General features: G+C 49.9%; 6 protein-coding genes across 6 annotated transcripts; 2 read left to right on the forward strand and 4 right to left on the reverse strand.

Moving 5' to 3' along the window:
• Positions 1–1547: 1547 nt before the first annotated feature.
• Positions 1548–3518, reverse strand: EPUS_06438 (uncharacterized protein; the record flags this gene model as incomplete). The annotated part of the gene is made up of 2 exons (XM_007808142.1): positions 1548–2806; positions 2945–3518. The coding sequence occupies 2 exons, from the start codon at positions 3516–3518 to the stop codon at positions 1548–1550; spliced, it is 1833 nt and encodes a 610-aa protein (XP_007806333.1).
• A 6231-nt stretch (positions 3519–9749) lies between these two features.
• Positions 9750–10838, reverse strand: EPUS_06439 (uncharacterized protein; the record flags this gene model as incomplete). The annotated part of the gene is made up of 3 exons (XM_007808143.1): positions 9750–10503; positions 10563–10710; positions 10760–10838. 3 exons carry the CDS (start codon positions 10836–10838, stop codon positions 9750–9752), a joined length of 981 nt encoding a protein of 326 aa, XP_007806334.1.
• Positions 10839–11290: 452 nt separating this feature from the next.
• EPUS_06440 (uncharacterized protein) lies at positions 11291–11972 on the reverse strand (the record flags this gene model as incomplete). The annotated part of the gene is made up of 2 exons (XM_007808144.1): positions 11291–11455; positions 11511–11972. 2 exons carry the CDS (start codon positions 11970–11972, stop codon positions 11291–11293), a joined length of 627 nt encoding a protein of 208 aa, XP_007806335.1.
• A 424-nt stretch (positions 11973–12396) lies between these two features.
• EPUS_06441 (uncharacterized protein) lies at positions 12397–16284 on the forward strand (the record flags this gene model as incomplete). The annotated part of the gene is made up of 1 exon (XM_007808145.1): positions 12397–16284. One exon carries the CDS (start codon positions 12397–12399, stop codon positions 16282–16284), a length of 3888 nt encoding a protein of 1295 aa, XP_007806336.1.
• Positions 16285–16782: 498 nt separating this feature from the next.
• EPUS_06442 (uncharacterized protein) lies at positions 16783–17754 on the reverse strand (the record flags this gene model as incomplete). The annotated part of the gene is made up of 2 exons (XM_007808146.1): positions 16783–16903; positions 16991–17754. The coding sequence occupies 2 exons, from the start codon at positions 17752–17754 to the stop codon at positions 16783–16785; spliced, it is 885 nt and encodes a 294-aa protein (XP_007806337.1).
• Positions 17755–18944: 1190 nt separating this feature from the next.
• On the forward strand, positions 18945–20004 carry EPUS_06443 (uncharacterized protein; the record flags this gene model as incomplete). Its single annotated transcript, XM_007808147.1, has 2 exons — positions 18945–19107; positions 19163–20004. 2 exons carry the CDS (start codon positions 18945–18947, stop codon positions 20002–20004), a joined length of 1005 nt encoding a protein of 334 aa, XP_007806338.1.
• Positions 20005–20828: the final 824 nt, after the last annotated feature.

A 20828-nucleotide genomic window follows, 5' to 3' on the forward strand; every position in this document is an offset into this window, starting at 1 on the left:
GAGGCTGTGATGGTGGCTTTGAAGACTTACACTATGCAGTGAAAAGAGCGTGTCGCTGTCATGCATCAAACAAGCCATCGACCACCACAACGGAGTTACAAAAATATAGACGAGACAGGAGCATTCGGAACTGTTAGCAACGAAATTGATCACCGTCCATCAAGGACATGCAAGTCAACTCACCTCATTCCAAATCATTCCACCCCCGGCCTCCAGGTCCCAGGTCCAGAAAACAAACAACACCAACACCGAGGAACTCACCGACCCCCATCTCACGCTGTACTGCTCAAAAAAAACCCCCGGCATCAGTGTAAGATGAGGAGAAGAACAACAATAACAGGCAGAGGCCTACCCGAGAACCCAACAATCTACCCCTCTGCCACTCAATGCTTGCTGGCCCCCAACCATGTCAAATCAAAGCACCCACACTCCCACCAATAACCCGTGTCCGTTACCACATCCATATCCCACCCGATACTCTTTATTACAGACAAGAGAGACTTTTCTCGACGAGAGAGACACCAAGAGAATCTCCATTTGGGGTAACTATATGTGAGGAAGAGAGAGAAAAAGGCTGGGTTCAGTTCTCTGTTCTGGAGATCATGGTAAGCAGCAGAGCAGGAAGAAGCTCGGTGAGTTTGTTTTAGGGGGCCAGAAAAGAGATGATAAGGATGAAAGGGAGAGGGGCTGGGTGTCTGTGTCGGTGTGGTGTCAGTGGGTTGGTGGTTGATTGATTGATTGATTTGGTGTCGAAGCAGAAATCTCAGATGGAGGGAGATAGGTCTCATTCACTATCCGGATGGTTATTCCTAAAAGTACTTGAGAGAGAGGAGATTGTGTAGTAATATATATTGAGGTAAGGCTCGGCTAGGCTACTAGTAGGGGCCAACGTATGGAACAATTACACAGCATGCATACAAGTCTCTTGATGGGTGAAGTTCTTCTGAAAATTTCTCTTCTAGCGAAGCTGTCGTACCTCCTGATTGACCGACTGTAGGTAGAGAAAGCTGTATCATCTCTCTCTTCTCCGCTATCCGTCGAGTACGAGGCATTTCTGTGCTGTGCAACGTTGTGATGCGTGTTAACGTACATGTGGGTGCTGGGAAAAGTGCGAAAGCAAGAAAAAAGTAGGGTTGTAAAAGTACACAGATCGCCTTGGAGCTCGACCAGCAACCTCATCAAGCATAGCGAAGTTTAGAATCGAAAGATTGTGATAGCAAAAAAAAGTGGGGTACAAGAAGTTTGAAAGAAAATTCGAAGGCGCCTCTGCTCATCCACCACATCTCATGCCCGCCCCTGTTCTGTTGCCAGTCATGATACAAGGTCTAGTTTATCGTGCTTGTCCAGCTGAGATTGGAATGGACTTTGATGACTTTTGTGTATGTTCAAATGCTGCCTCCTGTTTGCCTGCCCTAAAGGAAGTGATGAGCAAATACCGGTGAGATTGTGTCAGACAGTAAGCTCAATCACCGAAGAATGTTCTTTGGTCGCATGTCCTCGTTGTAACCGTTTCCCTGACGCCGCTCTTTGTCAAGAGCAAAAGACCGCTATTCAGAGTCTTCTCGCTTTCTCTTCTTGAGTGCTTTCCTACCATCACTTGCTGGTGATAAGCTGTGAAGAGAGCGGCCGGATTCGGAACCACTGCTACTTGTTGACTGTGCACCGGCGGCCTGGGCTGCTTCGAAAAGAACGGTGCCCAGAGCAGGACGACCTTCTTCATCATATGCCATGTGTGGTGGAATCTCTCCGTGCTCAAGGACCTCCATAACAATGGCGCCACTGCCATGAGTGCGGGCGTGCTGAGCAAGGTTATCACTTCGGGAGAACTTCTTGCCACATTCGTTGCACTCAAACGGCTTGTCATGTGTGTGGAGAGATCGATAGTGACGTTTGAGATGTTCTTGACGGCGGAAGCGACGCGAACAAAGAGTGCAAACGAACGTCTTTGATGGATCTTCGGTCAAGGACTGCTTGCGGCCACGGCGATTGACAGGAGCAGGTGTTTGGCCTTGGGCGTCCGAGCTAGAAGCGACAGCATGACCGTCATTTGAACTTGTCTGACTCGGAGCGGATGAAGAGCCTGCTGGTTGGGAGGAGCCTGCGTGGTCTTGACCGCTGGTTCGGCTGGCGACACCACCAGACGCCATATTGGCGGAATCGACGTAGTCTGAACCACTTTCAGAGGGAGTAGATGCCTTCTTGAGCTTGCGTGGGGATTTCTTCTTGGACTTTGTAATGTTCATCACAGTCTCCGCAGGGGGTGAGGGAAAGCTGGCAACTGCAAAGCTTTCGTCTTCCTCCAAGTCGTCGAAACTCTCGCTTAAAAATTCGTCCTCCTCAGAAAATGAAACGACTCTTTGTCTCTTGTCTCCGTTATACACAACGTTGTCGCCGGTGGTTGTGAACGCAATGAACGGATTGAATTCGTCCTCCGAGTCAGATTCGAGCAGTGGCTCGAAAGTAGGGAGCGCAGTTTGTGTCTCTTCAAGCGTGCAGGTGAAGGAAGGTTCAATCGTGACTGGAGTCTGCAAGGCTCCTGTAAGCGCAAACTTATGTTCTTCGTCTTCAAAGGCAAGAGTGGGCAATGGAGGGAACTCAGGTGGATGCGAGACTGTGATGGCCGGTTCTCCAGATCCAACAGTAAGATGTCGAGGATCACAACAATCAAAGTTCGAGGAAGTTGAAGATTGTGGAGTCGAGCATGGAATTGGCGAGGGAGAAGGTGAGAGAGATGGACAGGAGACATTGGCGGAGAAGAGCTCGGGCAGTTCTAGCTGGTTAGACACCGAGGCCGGGTGGATGAAAACTAGCCCCACAACCAAAAATTAGCATATGCCCAACCCACACAATTCCCATGCAAATGACGAACGCATTTTCATTTTCGTGTTTATTGTAATGGTGAGTCATCCGATCGTGGCTTTTATTGAACAATGCAATGACTTACCAGGTGTCATTGGTGGCGAGTTTGAGCGGCTCCAGTCAGTATTGGCAAAGCTCTCTGCATATAGATCTACTTCGCGATTCTCCTTGATCACTTCGTACGGCTGGAACCCGAAATGTGGTCCGTTCACGGGTGTCGACAGAGGGATCGAAGTCGAGGGTGGGCTGCTGATCGTGCTTCCGGCAGTCGATAGCGGTGGAGTGGATGGCGAGTGTGAGGAACCAATGCAATATACATTTGTATCCAAGTGGTACAGCGATGAGTCCTGCTTGAAAGGCATTGAAGGCTTTAGTTGACGTGGTTGCGGAGATGCCATTGGGGTCATTGCCATGTTTCCGTGGAACGCAGATTTTGGGTGCAATGGCGGCTGCTGCTGCTGCTGCTGATGTTGAACCTGGTGGGCTGTATATGGTTGTTGATAAAGCATACCGTGCTGGTGTTGCATGTGACCGTTGTAGATGTGTTGCTCGTTCGGTGATGGCATGAAATGGCCATGCTGTCGATGCTGTGGATTGTTCGCTGGCTGATAGACGAACCACGAGGGCTGAGCCTGCTGCATAGGGTATGTGTGCTCCATTTCCCAGACGAGAGATGGGTATAGATGAATTATTTGGTCAAGAACTGTTGGATAATATCGTTTTCGTGGTTGGGCACTGTCTGTACGTTGAGGTGATATGGACTGGGTGGGTGTTTGCAGAGGTATTGGTATCAGAATGAAATGTCTCGAATGAGTGAGTGGACAACAGTCTCGGGATTTCCAAAGGCTGTCTACGTTGCTGTGAGAACAGATAATGTCTCGGCAGGTGAGTCGAGTCTTTGGGTTGGATGGGCCAGAATGGATTAATTGATTGTGGTATTGGATATTGGTGTAGCAAAGGAAGGACTGGTTCTATTCGGAGAGCAAGACAGTGAAGCCGCACAATCACGAAATTGACCCTGGATATGGAAAGAAAACAAGGAATGTGTAGATGAAAAAGTAAAAAAAAGGATGGACGTCAGAAAGAGTGATGGTCCGATGGAGGATGGAGAGCAGAGCGGAAGGGTGGACACATAGAATAAAGAGATCTTCGACTGAGACCCAGCGACCACCAACAAGGCCTGTCCAGGAACCATCAGGCCAACACGAAAGAGGCAAGGGTGCTAAAGACGGACGACTAGGACAGGGTCTGGGGCGGCATCCGGGATGTGGATAGACATCGAAGGGTCCAGTCATGGATGCCCCTGGTCACCATGCTAAGAAACATCACAGGCAGCCAGGCGTGCCAGACAGACTCTTTCGAATTGACCAAGCTAGACAGCTAAGTTAGACACACTCAGCTTGCAGCCTTCGCCTCTCTCTAGGGCGGTAAAGCGCGCATTGCTGCTTTTAGCTACCCATCACACTACCTACATGGATGGCGTTGGCTGAGGACACAGCTGCCGGGCTAAGATCCGCCTGGGAAATTGCGATTGACATTTTTGCTCCCACACCCAACATGTGGCCTGCGGAAGGGTGTGGACGACTCTGGGATGCCTCTCAAACGTCATGAGTATTTCTGTTCGTAGGTTATGTCTTAGAAGCTGATTGCTGAACCACACCAACACCCCGTTACTCAAGATGAGATTTGCATTGTTGGGTCACAGGACTTTCTAAACCCAATGCAAAAGTAGAACCAAGTCCAAGGCCTGGGCTTTGTGATTCAGTAGGTGCATTCGCCTTTGACCACATTATTGGCACATCTAATAGGAAGCTTCTCGCATTTTCGCTCAATAGTGATAGGCATTATGCACACCCGCCATTGGGCCGACCATAGGGCGTGTCGAGGCTAGGCGACACGCGATGCATTGGCTGCTGGTTCTCAAATCACAGCGTCGGCGAGTCTGTGACACGATATTTTGGGTTCCGAACTCATTGATGGCCGGGTGCTTGTGATCGGCCAAGCATGCTGACGCCGTGACTTGCCGACCAAGAAAGCGAATCAGCAAAGAACAAAGAGGAAATCAACCTCGAATTGCTCAATCCTTTCCTAGCCGATCAAATCCTGTGGTAGACCAAAGGTCTCAAAGCAAACCGAGCGGTATTCGGGATATGCTATTGGTAAATACTGCGCTGAACCAAACCACGAGAGTGTCCATAATTTCTCATTGCACATGCCTTCCTTTAAGATAGAGAAAGCCAAAAGATGTGACCAACTCCATTCAAGGCAGCTTAGTGGTTACGTGGCAGCAGCCCGCAGTCTTTCCAGCTGTCCTCAAAACATCGACTGCAGTTTTACCACAGAGTTACTGAGATAACAATATACAATTCGTCAGTCGAGAAATGGTCCCCAGTGGCCAAAAGAGCAAAAGGATGGAGTGGAAAATTAATGCACTTTAGCACGCGAGGCAAATGCACTTGTGTTTCAGCGACATGCAGGTACGACAGGACCAGCACCCCAACATTGGTTAAGAAGTCTGTGGCGGGTCGCCCAGGACTAAGTTAGGCGACTGCGGAGAGATTGATAGCGACAATTAATGGACTGCATCTGCAGTCTGCTCATTGAACGTTATGTGCCAAAAGAGCCATCCTCTATGATAGAGTAGGACGATCGTTGAAGATGAAGTAGGTCCCAGATCAAGTGCTCTACTACTACGTAAGTAAGATGTCAAAGAGGTGTTGTCAGTCACTTGGTAGAGTCGACTTGAGTCCTGTGCAAATGCCTCCGTGCTTCTGGCCGCAGTCGCTGAGATAATCATGTCTTGTTCACAACCACCACCACTGTCGTCGTCGTCATCATTAGCAGAAATCCCCTCAGATCAAAGTTATCGATACAAGGCCGCCACTCGATAAGCACCAACGGGTTGGGAAAACAACATTTTTGTGAGCTGCTTTTCGCCTGAGTTGCCCAATGGCAGGCATAGCCTATCCAGCCAATTTCACCCTGCAGTGAGCGTAAGAATCAATGCGATCCTAAAGATAGGATTTATGCGCGGACCCTCATTGGGTAGTCTGTGCCAGTGGGTACTACGTACAGCAGTTAGCTGAAGCTTGCCACGCCGAATTCACAATGTTGCTGCTTTAACTGAGCCAACCACATCCTGCAGCAATGTGTCAAATAGTGTCATGGGGTGGCAGATAGACTTTGGCGCCAACAAAGTCTGAGCTTCGAGAAGACTGCTTTCTCATTCGACCACATCGACCGACGGTCCCGACCCTGGTCGAGGTTAAGCTCGTCAGGCCGAATCCATCGAATCTCCTCCATCGTCAGCCAATCCGGATGCAGGTGGGAAGCCCGTTGACGCTGCTTCTGCAGGAACAAGGACTACTGCAAGGTACGCTTCGGACCAAGTTAGAACGATAATATATGCACTGCCTCAGGAAACGCTGGTTGCCTCTTAACAGACAATAAACCTTCTCGCTGCACATGGGTACAGAGAAATATTCGAACAATAAATCCATGACGTCGACATGCTTCCCCTCGGATTCTGGCAACTTCCAGTCAAGATGTGTGATGGGTGATGTTTCTTGATGAGATGAATGATTTTGGAGGCTCTGGTCTGATTGGAGTGCTCGGGTCATCTTCCTTGCTACAGGTGACACATCTCTGGGTCCCGGGAGCTTCCAACGACCCACCATACTATCAATTTTGTTAAGTGTCATGTCATCGGAGCGTGCTGCGTAGTGAAGCAGCCATGACAACCCGGCTTTTCGAGCTCTACTATGTAAACAGCATACTACGGTAAGGGTCTTGTTTAGCCGGCATGAGCCACGACCTGCAAGCTTCCCCGGCGCCGGTGTTGACAGGCGGCCACACCAGCAGAGTGTTGGGAGCCGGACAAGGCTTTTGAGGATGACATGTCCCGGTTTAGCCAGGTCATGTCAATCCTGAAGCCGCATGGACGATCTGATATATAGTTGCGCTGAATTCAAATATCAAAGTGAGATAGAGAAACCTGACGAGAATAATAAACTATAACTAACTGGCATTCAAGCTGGGTATTTGCAAAATTTGTGCGACGACCAGATCTAACATAGGGTTAACCCCAATAGCTCTGAATTAGTACTACGTACTACGTAGTATGGAACGGAGTAGGAGATAGAAGTATCCTTAGCACGGTGCTAAGAACGGTTAGTAACGATTACATTGTGTCAGACAAAAGCTATCATTCAGTCCTCCGAGGGCCGCGGTCCTTTTGGTCCAACACATTGCCACCACGATTTCTTGAAGCTTCTCTTGTCAGTATCGACAGGATTGACTTATTCCAGCACAGCCAACTCATGATATCACGTGAAGTAGCTGTTTTGAGAGACAATCACTAGCGCCGTGCTGGGAATACTTCAGCCCGATACGATAGTATAGCAAAGTCGAGTTGATACCGCTAGGTCGAGTCCTCTGAACAGCCAAGTAAATTGGCCACTTTGCCGTTGGCTAGTGCTGGATCCAGACGACCCAAGTGAAGCAAGTTCAAAACGAATCGGAGATCGAAAGATCGTCAGGCACAGACTCATAGTTACAGGCATGCTCAGCCGAACCTCATCCGAACAAAAGTGCCGGAAGCCTTGTTGGCGGTCTCAATTACACACCGCCAGTAACTGCTTTGTACGCAGATTTGCTGCATGATAGACCGAGAGATCAGATTGTTACTCGTGATCTAGGTGCTACCAAGATCTGACAGGTAAATTAGATAATCGAAGAAATGATTGAGCTCCGAGCACCCGAGCCATGATTCACTAGCTTCACTGGGGCTGTTCCGAGGAGGATTCGGAACACGCCAACTAGTAGTGAATGCACCACTTTGGTTTATGGGGAAGAACAATTCAGCGAATGATCGAGGGATCAAGCGAAGGTCCAGAAAGTCGTTATCATATGCCTGCTTTGTGTTTTACATACGGAAAATCCCGACGACGAGTTTAGGATCGTCTTGGCTCAAACCATACTAGTACGTAGCGGCCAGTACTTCCACCTCTTCCTTCGGAGAGCGGTCAAGCAAGAATTGTCGATCCGTACGTAGTACTGAATACAGGAAATATGGCTTATGCAATGACGAACGCTCCTGCCGGGGCAGGCGACCGTTTTCCAAACTAGCCTGGTGGGTTTGCATGACAAGTCTTGCAGAGAGGTGGGCCCCGTTTCGTACATGGAAGACAAAGTACGTCGCTCTGTCACCGACGACTCGATAAATCCCTCATTACGTGGAACGTTGAACTTCCGTAGTAGCTTTTGATTGCCGCCACCGCCCTTCTGGCTGGGGAGAGGTGGCTCCTGAGTAGTTAGGGAAGCAGCACTCTCTGCTCTAATCATCATCTTCTCACTCAGGCTGACCTCAGACAGTGCGACAGAGCTCACTCTACTCTACCAGGAGGTCAAAGCCTGCATGTAGCGCCGCTCAATGAGTGCTTGGCGCATACCTGTTCTCTGGAGGGAAAGTTCCGCTGCTTTGCACCACTCTCGTTTCAGGTTTCAGGACACGTGCTGGAGACATGATTGAAACCTCATTGGTGCTCACTCATACTTAGCCTGTTTGAGGGATGGTCGTTCGTTGCTTGTTACATGAGGCCCAGAAGACGCATTGTCCACAGGTAAGTGCGTATGATGCACCCACGATGAGCCTTTCAGAGTGAACGATGCGCTGCTGCTCCGTCTGGAGAACCCTGCCGGATGATTCAACTAGAGAAACTTGTAAGCTCTTAAGGACAAATTTTATATTTGCCAGGGGAAGACAGTGTTACGACACAGAAAGCGTCAGCAAGAGGTACTCAAAATACATCATGGACAAGCGTCCTTTCAAGGGGACTGGCGGTAGTCCTGTAAGCTGTGACGGCTCTGTGCTTATTGTCCTCTGTATAAACATCTGGGGGGCTTGATAGAAAGCCAGCAATTCGTTGGCTCGGAGTGTTCTCCAGGATAGGAAATAAAGAATTAGAAGTCAAACATAGTATCTTCGTACTCACATGTATGCTTAACAATATCGATAATAAAGCATAAGAAAGCACCAAGAGCGAGCAATCTGGTTTCCTGCTTTTGTGCTGTTAGGACCCTTTCCATCTCAGCAGCAATGAAGAAGCAGACACGCAGATAAAAAATCACCAGCATAGCCAAATGAGTAGACCTCACTTTGCCCTGAGTGGTCAAGTCGAGGTGTAGCAATCAAAACATCTCAAAGGCTCAGAAGTTTGTCAAAGTTGATATCAAGCTCTGTTAGCAACAGAGTATTCATCCTCTTCCTATTTATGAATCACTGCAGTGTAGCAGCACTTCATCATCGCCATGTTTCGAATTTCGAAGTCAAAATCCTTGTCTCATTTTGAAAGACGCCACTGCAGTTCAAGTTGGTGGTTCTTCGTGGTCTTGGCACGACTGCGGTCTTGGCACACTAAGCTGAGCGACAAGACTTCAAAACACTGCCCACAATCTGTTTTGGTCTTTTTCTTCTTTCTTCGTGCGGCGCCATCATGGATAATCTCGTGTTGCTTGGACAGCCTTACTACATGGCGTATACCAGGTGTCATTGATGGCACAGAAGAAAGCTATTGCACATCGATCTCCTCTGGCTGTGGCTCACCGACGGATATTTACTTTGCGGTGGGTCACGCTGAAGGTCCTGCGCCCTTTACTTGAGCGTGGGGTCGAACAATCGAATCTGAATAAGAGAGAAGGCGTCTTTTGGACCTTAGCCATGTTCCCAATCAAAGGCTGAGTTATGGCTTTAAAGAGCTGAGAGAGCTCTACTACCAAGGACGAAGAGTGGATCCCCATCTATAGGGACGTTTGGTATCAAGATCTATCATCTAAGGGGCTGATGCCACCGATCTTGTCCTGCTGCGTTCACTCATATCCGTATAACACGCTCAATCATGATCGTCTCCAATTTTCTCCAGCTTCCCAGGATCTCGCTTTTCTCCAGACTCTCCAATGATTCTAATTCTATCAAGTCTAACCTTCTCCCCTTCCCCATCACCATTAACAACGAAGATCACTAAGCTAGACACATTCTGGAACTTGACGAATCGTAGTTCTATCTTTGCTGTGCCTGTCTTGGGATCCCAATCTCTAGCTTGCAGTGTGATTGATTGTGTTGGGGTTATGTCATCTGCTTCCTCGAATCCTAGGATATGCGATCGGTTCGTGTAAATTTGCACTGTTTTCGGTCGCATGGGTGCCTCCTCGTCCTCGCCGTTCGATTGCACAGAGGTAATTTGGAGCGTGTGTATCTTCAAGGTAGATTGGAAGGGAACAAAAAGCATGAGTTGATCATCCGTGTCGCTCTCGACCCAATCTTTGGTCGAAGGTTTACCACCATCCAGAGCTTTTGGCCTCGTAGAGTCAAATAGTGTTCGGACATTACCAAACTCGCCATCGAAGTTCAGAAGCTCTAACCCTTTGATATCGACCTGATCCGTGACATTGGTATATCCTTTGGCAGGCTCCGACGCCACCCAGAATGAGTCTCCCGAGGATTCTGCGAAGCCACCATTGCCTGCGTCTCCTGCTGCTTCCGCTTCGTTTGCAAGCTTTTTGACTGCGGCAGATAATTGCTTAGGGTCAGCGCCTCGAATAGTCTGTATGCTTCGGCCATTTTTGAATATCATGAAGGTTGGCATCCTGTAAGAAACCTGAAGTTAGGAAGGGCAGACCGAGGGCTACTGCCGGCTAAGACTTACGCTGTAACCCCGTAGGATCCTGCGAGTTCTTGTTGTTGATCAACATCAATCTTCGTGAAGGTAATTTTTTGGGGTCTCGAAAGCTGAGCAGACAGTTGCTCATACATTGGCGCGATCTGTTTGCAAGGGCCACACCATGTTGCGTGGACTGCTTTTATCAGTGCTCTGTGGTACATGCGGGGGGGTTATTTCCATACAATCTGCGACGACAATTTTGGAGGAGGCAATCAACGAGCTGAATTGCGCCGTAGATTCGATGTGTACTGTCTTAGACATTTTGGCAAAGGCGTCTATTGTAGTGTGTGGGTGGCAGCCGGAATCTCCGTATGTCGTTGGCCTTCGCTGAAGATGGGGTGGAGAAATAAATATGGCGCGCTCTCGCCGCCTCGGCCCAGCTTGGAGATTGGCAAACGAGTGGGGTGACAACAAATATTATCAGGCAACTACAGATGCAGGCGGAAACATATACCATGAAGTTGAAACAGAGCATTACCTTGGCTCAGTTGAAGATCGCACGAATGGAATGTGCTGATTATTCGGCATGGACAGCCATTAGGTGCTCATGAATTGAGATAACGAGCTGTACCAGAAGTCCCTTTCCCACAGGTCCACTATTGCCATAGCGAAACGCAATCAGCGACCCGATCCTCCAGAGCTAAAATCGCTGCGTTTCTCTAGCGACAATGTCGCTCAAAAATATTCAAGGGCGTAGTGCTGGGCAAATATCCCTAGTCTGAGGAAATCATGAGCATTGGTCCATTTGGGGCCTTCTTTTCGCTATCGGTACACAGACCGCCCAGACAAAGCAGTGCGGGAGAAACGGGAATCTCAAGGTTTTCATATTTCAGAGATGGGTCTGGTCCCTTGAGGAGGATCCTCCGTGTCATTGCTAGCTGAAGCAGTATCAAATAATACTTTGATGAATAAACTGCAGCCGTTGCAACCCACGTAGATTTCTCCATGCTCGCTTTCCTCTTCCAAGTCTGACTCAGTCACATTGTATCCCAGTTCATCCCCACATCTGCACTGCCGGGTCCAGGTGTTCGTCTGATGGTTAAGAGAGAGCTCCTCCAAATCCAATATTTCTAACCCAGGGTGGTGTACCTCCTTTGGCGCTTTGTTCAGCCTCCTGGCGTCCTTTGCCAACAACCTGTCATATTCCGCCTTATCAAGGGTGCTGGACAGAGTCTTGTATGCCTCAGTGATCTGATCTATAGAAAGGGCATACTGGGATATGTGGGTAGTATTCAAGGTTGCCGGCGAAGACGAATAGTTTTTGTCAGGATGATGAAGCAACAAAGCCTGGCGATACGCGAGTTTCAGCTCGGTGGGATCGATAGGCTTGCTGTCGTGTGGTATTTGCAGGATCTCGTAATATGTTGGTCGCAACACTCTCGTAGATCTGCCCATCGATGGCTTGGGATGGAACGGACGTGCGAGGGATTCCTATCCCATGAAACGCAGACTCGACATCGTGCCTAGAGTCTCATCTGATGAAATAGTGTTAGCAGTCAAAGACAATGGCTCTTGCGATTAATGGGTGAAGCCTACTCGAGTAAAAAAGGTTGTGTTGCTTACGTCAACCATGGGTTCCCCGGATTTTTACCTTGCACAAATGACGACAACCTTTCTTGCAGCAGGTTTCGCTTTACTACGTACGGGTCCCATGGCTGCTACAAAAGAACATTCTGTTCAGCTTCTTCCCCCCTTTTGGAAGGTTTTGTCACTGACTACTATAAACCTCTATGCTAGTGACTTCGACGAAATCGATCATGGCTAGAGAAAGCCAATGATTCTAGCACAAGCCTAACACAAGCCTAACACAAACCTATCGATGTCGTCCTCTGGCGAACCCAATCAGGAAGATGGTCACAAGCAGTATGGAGGCCCTTATACCTCTTCACATCCAGTTCCCACCGTGCAAAAGTACAAGGAGGAACGTGGTGAGCGCGAAAACAATGTCAAGAAGCGGGAGGATGCCCAAGCTGAGGATGGAGAGGAAATAGAGGAGGGGACTTTGCATCGAGCAGAGAACGCGGTGAAGAGGATATTTGGCCATGGCCATGTAGAGAAGGTTCCTGGCGAGCCCTATCCATCCGAAAACCGGCACACAACGGCAGATTCGGATGAGACACCGCCTGTTCCTGACAAGGAAGCTCAAGATCAATCTGAGCCACCTCAGGCTCCATCGAAGGATGACGCGGAAATATCCCATCAAGGAGAAAGGGATCAGAAAGATGATGGTCAATCTCAAACCGCTTCGCAGGCTGCCGCAAGCCAATCTGATCCCCGCCAGAAGAGGAAAGCCATGAAGCACATGAAAAGGGATGATGGAGGTCGAGAAGTAACAGATCCTGTAACTCACTTACCAATCGTTATTCATGATTCAACCGGCAAAGATCTGAAGAAAGCACCAGAAAACGAGCCCTCTGCTGGGTCGGACCATCGCACCCAGACTGGTCTCACCAATGCCTCGAAATCAGATAATCAACTGGACGAAGAGACACGTGAATTGCAGGAAGGTCACAAAGGGATGAAGAGACTCTTCCCTCCTCCAAACTTTGATGAGACACAAGCTGAGTTGATGAAAACGTACCAATTTGCCATTTCTGTTAGTATTGGTTCGGTGGTGGTTTGTGCGACTTTGGTACTACTTGCTGGACAATTGGTGTGGATTAAAGGATTTAAACGCCAAGAAGATGGTTTTAATCAGTGGATACGAATGTTCATACCAGTTTCCATTACATTTGTTCTGGCTGCGCTGTTTGGCGGCTTTCTCATCTGGGGCATCGGAAATTGGGTCAGCAGAAGAGTGGAAGAGATCTGGGAGGATGAAGTATGGGATGCTTCTCGCGCGAGCGAGACCCAAGAAATTGAGGACCATGACAAGATGCCAGAATCAACACAGTGGCTGAATGCCTTGTTGACATCAGTATGGCCGTTAATTAACCCAGATCTCTTTACTAGTCTTTCCGATACACTGGAGGATGTCATGCAAGCGTCATTGCCCAAACTTGTGAGGATGATCAGTGTCGAGGATTTGGGCCAAGGGAGTGAGGCACTGCGAGTTCTAGGTATACGGTGGCTTCCAACTGGTGCTGCGTCGCGCTCCGTTGACGCCGAGGGCAATCTGAAGAGCAAGAGTGATAGCAACGACAGAACCTCACCAGGAGAAGGAGAGATCCAGCAGGACGTTGAAGGGTCTCCTGCTCAGGATGGTGAGGGTAAGAGCAAAGATGCGGAACAAGAAGATGAGAATATTGCTTCTGGTATGGAAGCTGAGCAAGGAGACTTTGTGAACATGGAGATCGCTTTTGCATACAGAGCTCGATCTAGTGGGAAATCGCTCCGAACCAAGTCCAAGAATGCCCACCTGTATCTCAAATTCTATCTGCCAGGAAGCATAGCATTGCCTGTGTGGGTGGAGATGCGAGGCATCATCGGGACAATGCGTGTCCGGTTGCAGCTCACACCAGACCCTCCGTTCTTTTCTCTTGCTACCATCACATTTTTGGGGCAACCAAAAGCTGACTTGTCTTGTGTTCCTCTGAACAAGCATAGCTTGAACATCATGGATCTGCCATTGATCTCGTCTTTCGTACAGTCATCAATTGACGCTGCCCTTGCGGAATACGTGGCACCAAAAAGCTTGACACTTGACCTGAAAGATATGCTGGTAGGTGATGACTTCAAAAAAGACACTTCTGCTCACGGAGTGGTCGTTGTGCGTATCATATCAGCCACTGGTTTCAAAGAAGGAGACGGGAACCTGGGTCCATTCAAGAAGGGATCTTCTGACGCCTACGTGACAACTGGTTGGGGAAAGTTTGGCAAGCCTATTGCGTCAACTCGGATCATTATGGGCGAACAAACACCAACTTGGGACGAATATGCGTATGTTTTGGTTGGTACAGAGGAGCTCAATGCGCAAGAAATGCTTCGTGTGCAGTTATGGGATTCTGATCGCATGTCAGCAGATGATGACCTGGGCCGGGTAGAAGTTGATCTGAAAGACTTGATGCAGAGTTCGGATACCAAAGGAAAGATGTGTGATCGTGAAGATCGCTTTAAAGGGCCTGATGGTGACGAAGAGATGCCTGGTACACTTTCCTGGAGCATCGGCTATTTTTCAAAAGCACACATCACGGCAGAACAGCTTGCAGCGCAGAGCAAAGAACCTGACATCAATAGCATAGAAGACTTGAAAAAGAAGGTTAGCCAGATGGCGGAGCATAAGCTGAGAGAGGCCACCGCAAAAGACGAGTCAAGAGAGATTTCGCAGCAGAAGGCTCAAGATTTCAAAGAACGAGAAGACACCTTGATTATATCATCTCCCCCAGCTAGAGAGTATCCCAGCGGTATTCTATCCATACAGATCCACCAGATCACAGGACTTGAACTCGAGCAGCTGAACAAGAACCGTTCGGACACAAAGACCGTCTCGGATTCCGGCGCAGAGGAGGAAGATTCTGATGATCTGCCTACGTCCTACTGCAACATCATCCTCAACCATCAAAAGATCTTTAAGACTCGGACGAAGCCGAAGAATTCCAAACCCTTTTTCAATGCCGGTTGTGAACGCTTTATTCGAGACTGGCGTTCTACCGAAGTCATGATCAGCGTTCGTGACTCTCGTGTTCACGAGAATGACCCTCTGCTCGGCATGGTCTATCTTCCTCTGTGCCACCTCTTCGAGAAAAGATCGCAGATTGTCGACACTTATCCACTCGTCGGCGGCATTGGCTATGGCCGAGTTCGTATCAGCATGGTGTTCCGCTCCATCGAGCTACAAGCACCCTGTGAACTCCTCGGCTGGGATTACGGGACGCTCGAAATCAGCCGCGTGGAAGCCGGCAGAAGCCTCTCAGAAGACCTCAGAAATCTTAAGACCAAATTCCGGAGCTCCGTCGCGAGCAGCAAAATGGCACCAGACAGTGAAAGTAAGGGTAGCTGGATACCCAAGCACCACAAAGACTCGATTTTTATCGCCGTCAAGAAACGTTATAGCACGCCCCTGATTGTGGAGTTCTACAGGTCCGCCATCCTCGGTGACAGCATGCCCGCCTTTGCCGTCTTGTGGCTCAAGGACATCCCTGACGAGGAAGAAAAGACCATAACCATGCAAGTATGGAAAGGCAGCAAAGACGGAATCAAACGCGCGCGGTCCTGCGTAGGCTACAACGGCATAGACGAGAACGAGCGACCCCTAGGCGAGCTGAAAGTGACAATGAAATTCTGGCGCGGTCTGAGCGGCTACCACAAGGGTCTAGCCAGACGAGGCCAGGAGTCAGATCTGAAAGACGTGATGGAAGTCCTTGACACCGCGAACGATAACAAAGAAGGAAAAGGCGATGAGGACGATCTCCCCGACGGCGACGCAAATGCGTCAGACACATCGTCCTCATCTTCCGAATCCGAAGCCGACTCGGATCCCGAAAATGGTGTCAAGAAAGCTACCTCGACGGTCAAACACAAAGCCATGGACATTCTGGGCGGGCACAATGACCCCGAGGACGGCAGAAGGGGGCCCAGTGCTCAGTTGCAGGATTACAAACAGCATTCGAAAAGCCTGCATCGCAGGCATAGGGGCTTGATGCAGTGGAAGGGAGTCCGGACCGTGGATTGGATGATGGGGAAGGCGAGTCGGGGGAAAGAGGGCGTCAAGGGGGTGTTTCGACACGGGCATGGGAAGGGAGAGGCGGGCGTGGAGACGGAGGTGTGAATGAGGTTATATATTATTTGGAGGAAAGGGGCATGTGGAGGGGGGGAGTTTGCGGTGAAGTAGCATTCTTCCTGATTGTGATTGTTTTTCGCTGATCTTGATGAAATTGATACCCTGTATTTTTGTTCATCCAGTCTTTTTTAACACACTGGTAGGTCTTGAGGCCGTTGTTTGTTCGCTATGTAAGAAGCCAAGTGAAGGACTAATCGTCCGGAATGATGCACCAAGTTGAATGGACGTCTACGTCACGAGGAAATACTCAGTCATGTTGTTGTTCATGTCTCGTCTGAATCGCCCTTATTGGGTAAGGAATCCTGGTCAGCACCTCTCTCTTGTACCGAACACGATCTACACGGGCACTGATCGTCTCGCTCTATTATCTTTAGTCACGACTCCGTCCGCCAGACCCCACAAAAACAACAATAACAATCCGCTAATTCCGCAACAGTAACCAAGTCATTCAGTCAGTCAATGAGTGAGGGCAAGGCAGGGGAGGGGTCAGCGTTTCGCCTCCTCGGCGATGGTAGGAGAAGTCTCCGTGGTGGTGGCGGCGGCTTTTCCCCGATCCAAGAAGGCAGGATGGCCGATATGCAATGCATAGACTGCGAGGAGGACCATGCTGTTATATCGTTTGAGGTCAGCATTTTGCATGGAACAGCAAACCCTTCTCCAAACAGACGATGGGATGATAAATAGGGCGACTTACACTCCCTCTAGCACAATGAAGATGCGCTCATTCCTGATCAGATCTCCATCCCAGCCCTCGCTCAGCTCGATGACGCGATAGATACACCGGATGAAGATACAGATGACTGCGAGCGAGAATAAGCCGACGAACAACCACAGCTTGTTCTTCGACACGGGTAGTCGCGACACCTCTTTCCCCTCGATCCGCCTCACCCTCAAGATATACTCCAACGCCAGCAGAATAAACAGAGTCATACTGGCGACCTGAAAGCTCAACCCGGCCACCATGATATTCGTGCCCGTGGCCGGATCCTCGCCGTTCTGGCTGCTCACGCTCGCCATGCCGCCGCCCGTTCCCTGCAGGATCAGACTCATGACGTCGCAGGGGATGAAAATGGCCGCGTAGCCGCGCGGCTTCACCCGGCTGCTCCGCAGGCTGACCGCCGTCACGATGTCGCCCAGGGTGAAGTAGATGGCCGCGCTGAAGAAGGCGGGCGCGATGGTGAGACAGCAGATCTGGATCAGGAACCCGTTCTCCGAGAAGGGGTTGTAGTGCGATATGATGCGCCCCGCGTAGCCGATGACTTCGGCGATGCAGCCGAGGACGGCGGCGATCCAGAAGGCGCGTTTACGGCTGAGGATGCCTTGGATCGTGTGGAGGAGGCCGGTGAGGGCGAAGAGGGCGAGGAAGCTCGCGTTGGCGGCGAGGGAGGGTTGGTAGGAGAAGATGGACTCTTCGAGGGGGCAGGTGCTGAGGGTGCAGACGACGTATTCGTCGGCCATGGTGGGGGTGGATTAATGCGAGGGAAGGGCTCCCGGGAGATGTTGTGAGGCGGGTTCTGCTGGCCGTCTGATATTCTTCGATGATTGGGAGGGGGTGTAACCAAGCTCCGTTGAAGGTGAGTATGAGAGAATGAACAAGAATAAGAGCAAGCAGTATGAATTGAAGTGAGTATCGGATGCATCAAAAACAAGAGTCATGATTGCCTGAACCCTCCGGGCTGAAGCAAGCAACGGCTACATTTGACACGTTGCCCCAATGGCAGACCTTCAAGTCAACAACCCCCTCGAGTAACCCTGCCAGGCAGCTGCGCCAGAACACTGGGAATTCGAGTCGAGGATGCCCCCATGATGAGTCAAGATCAAGCGGGTGGAAATCTGCATGATAGACGAATACGGGGGCTGCGGCTTGCCGGACTGATGACGAGGACGATGCTCGCGACTAACTCGGGTGTGGTATCTTTCTACCGTGGTGTGGGGAGTCATGACATGTTCTAGCTTCGTATTTGTCATGTCAGGGGAAGCGTTGGCAGGGTTAAATAGTTATCAGCCTTGTTATCTCGCTTCTCGCTTCTGGTTTGGGTTGGCAGTGAGCGGATAAAAGCGAAGTGGGTTCAATTCCTATTGGCGCTCTGATGGTTTGCTCGTTTTGCTCCTCTTTTCTCGGTCCGCTATACCTACGTAAGCATCTGGTCAGCAGTGTTGAGATTGGTAGTACCAAGTCGCGCATTATGAGTTATTGATATACGCTACCATTAGCACACCACTAGTTAATGAACACGAACTCTACCGAAGGTTTAGCGCCAGCATTGATGGTGCACTCTAGAGGTGAACAGTCCCCTGTTCAGGATATTCCTAGGGTCATGTTTAATCACGATTTCAGACATACTACGTAGTAAAGAATGTTAGTACTAGTAGGTGATGACTCTGTATCTTCACATAGCGTTACTAGTACCATGTCCACAATAATTATGCCTTCCCTCATAGTATTCCAGAACAGCCGCTTAATCAAGCTTGTTAGGGTTCTAAGGTGGGGTAGATGATGCCATCGGGGGGTGTTCCATACTGCACGTGCGGGTGCGCTTACCTAAAAGCGTGGGGCTTTTTTTATATAAAGAGACCGCGTCTTGAAAAGATGTGATACACAAGCGAGCATCTATGGTTCGGCATGCTCAAGTGCCGCCGCGCCCGCCATGACAGCAACCACAGCGACCTGGAGGAGAATTGCATCGTCGGAGATCTTGCGAAGATCGTCCCATGTCATCTCGGCAACGAGCGACTCTGTCTTCGTCTTTGGCGGCGAGCTGCTCCCGCGACAACCTCGTGATAACCACGTCCATATCGTCAAGCTCAACGGTACGCTACCTGCATCTTCACGAAGACCAACCGCTGACAGAAATTTGACTGCCAGAACAAAATGCCCTCTCCTCCATTCCATCCAGCGAGTCCAATTCCCCTACGCCCCGAGTGGGCACCGCATCCGCCTGGCTTGATGGTAAGATTTATATCTTCTCCGGCCGCGGCGGAGAGGCCATGAGTCCGGTCGAAGAGAATGGCGCGCTATGGGCATTCGACTCCGCCGTCTCAGCCTGGTCTGTTCTCTCTCCCTCGAGCGACAGCGCCCCGCATCCACCAGCTCGTAGCTACCACAGCCTCGCAAGCAACGGTGTCGACCAGATATACCTCCACGCCGGCTGTCCCGAGACGGGCAGACTGTCCGATCTGTGGTCCTTCGACGTGAACGCTCGGGTCTGGACCCAGCTCGCCGATGCACCTGCCCCACCTCGGGGTGGCACGTCTGTTGCATTCAGTGATGGGTTGTTGTACCGGATGAACGGCTTCGACGGCAAGACGGAGCAGGGTGGATCATTGGACGTCTACGAACCTACGACGAATAATTGGAGCACCAAGACATTCGCTCCTGACGGCACTACCGGGCCTACTCCACGGAGCGTCTGCGCGCTGTTGCCGCTTAAGCTCGGTGGGAACGCCACGCTTGTGACGCTGTTCGGCGAGCACGACCCCAGTTCCCTGGGGCATCAGGGTGCGGGAAAGATGCTGGGAGATGTGTGGGCGTATGACGTTCAGACGGCGGCGTGGAGCGAGGTGGCTGTGACGAATAGCGAGTCAGATAGGCCGTTGCCTAGAGGATGGTTCGCTGCGGATGTGGTCGGTGGAGATAAGATTGTGGTGCAGGGAGGTCTTGGGGAGACAAATGAGAGATTGGACGATCTGTGGATATTGAGCTTCTAAGGTAGGTTGTGAGCTGTATGGGTGCTGGGTGTCAGGCGCCTACAAGGCAGGACTGACATGGCAAGCCAATGATGAGTTAGAATAGTGCCCATACAACCCTCGCACTTCACTCACACACAGTTTTTGGTCCACCAGGCCTAGAGCGCCCTGATACATGGCAGATTTCTCAGGAATATAACTGTCAATCATGTATCTGAACTAGCGACGTCCTTGAGTTTTGATTATCTTGATACCTTAGCTTCTATGCTAGTATTGGTTTTGTTTTCAATAAATACAATTGACTATTAGAGATAGCATTTATGATGATTTATGCTGATCTATAAATACTCGATTGGACTTTCAGGCTCGTAAAAGCATCTTTGAATGACTAGGAAAACATGTCCAATTACTTACTAATGCAAACTAATTTGACGGTGGGTCATAAAGCCTATCCCACGCATTATTTACGAGGTGGGGGGTGCAGAATCAACAATTTTTTTTACCGTGGTTGTAGTGGCTCGGAGTCATTGATACTGAAATCTCAGTCCAAGAGCGATATCAGCGAGGATAGCTACCACAGATTCCATTGGTTTCATCAGACACATCACGAGTGGGAAGACTGCATGAAGTCCCAATTTGGATGCAAGCTACGGATTTGTCATGGCCAGGTCACTCTTGAGATTCCGAGATGATGCGAGATGACCCCCAATCGAAGGCCATGCATTGGAAGCTATCTATCTCACAGCAAAGGTTCGGCAGAACTTATTAGCCGCCTTCCCTATTAGAGTCTCGCCTGAACTGACAACCAGATGAAATTGCTCTTCCGTTACCGTCGTCCGTTGACC

The sequence above is a fragment of the Endocarpon pusillum genome (assembly GCF_000464535.1).
Source record: "Endocarpon pusillum Z07020 unplaced genomic scaffold scaffold991, whole genome shotgun sequence".
Lineage (NCBI taxonomy): Eukaryota > Fungi > Ascomycota > Eurotiomycetes > Verrucariales > Verrucariaceae > Endocarpon > Endocarpon pusillum.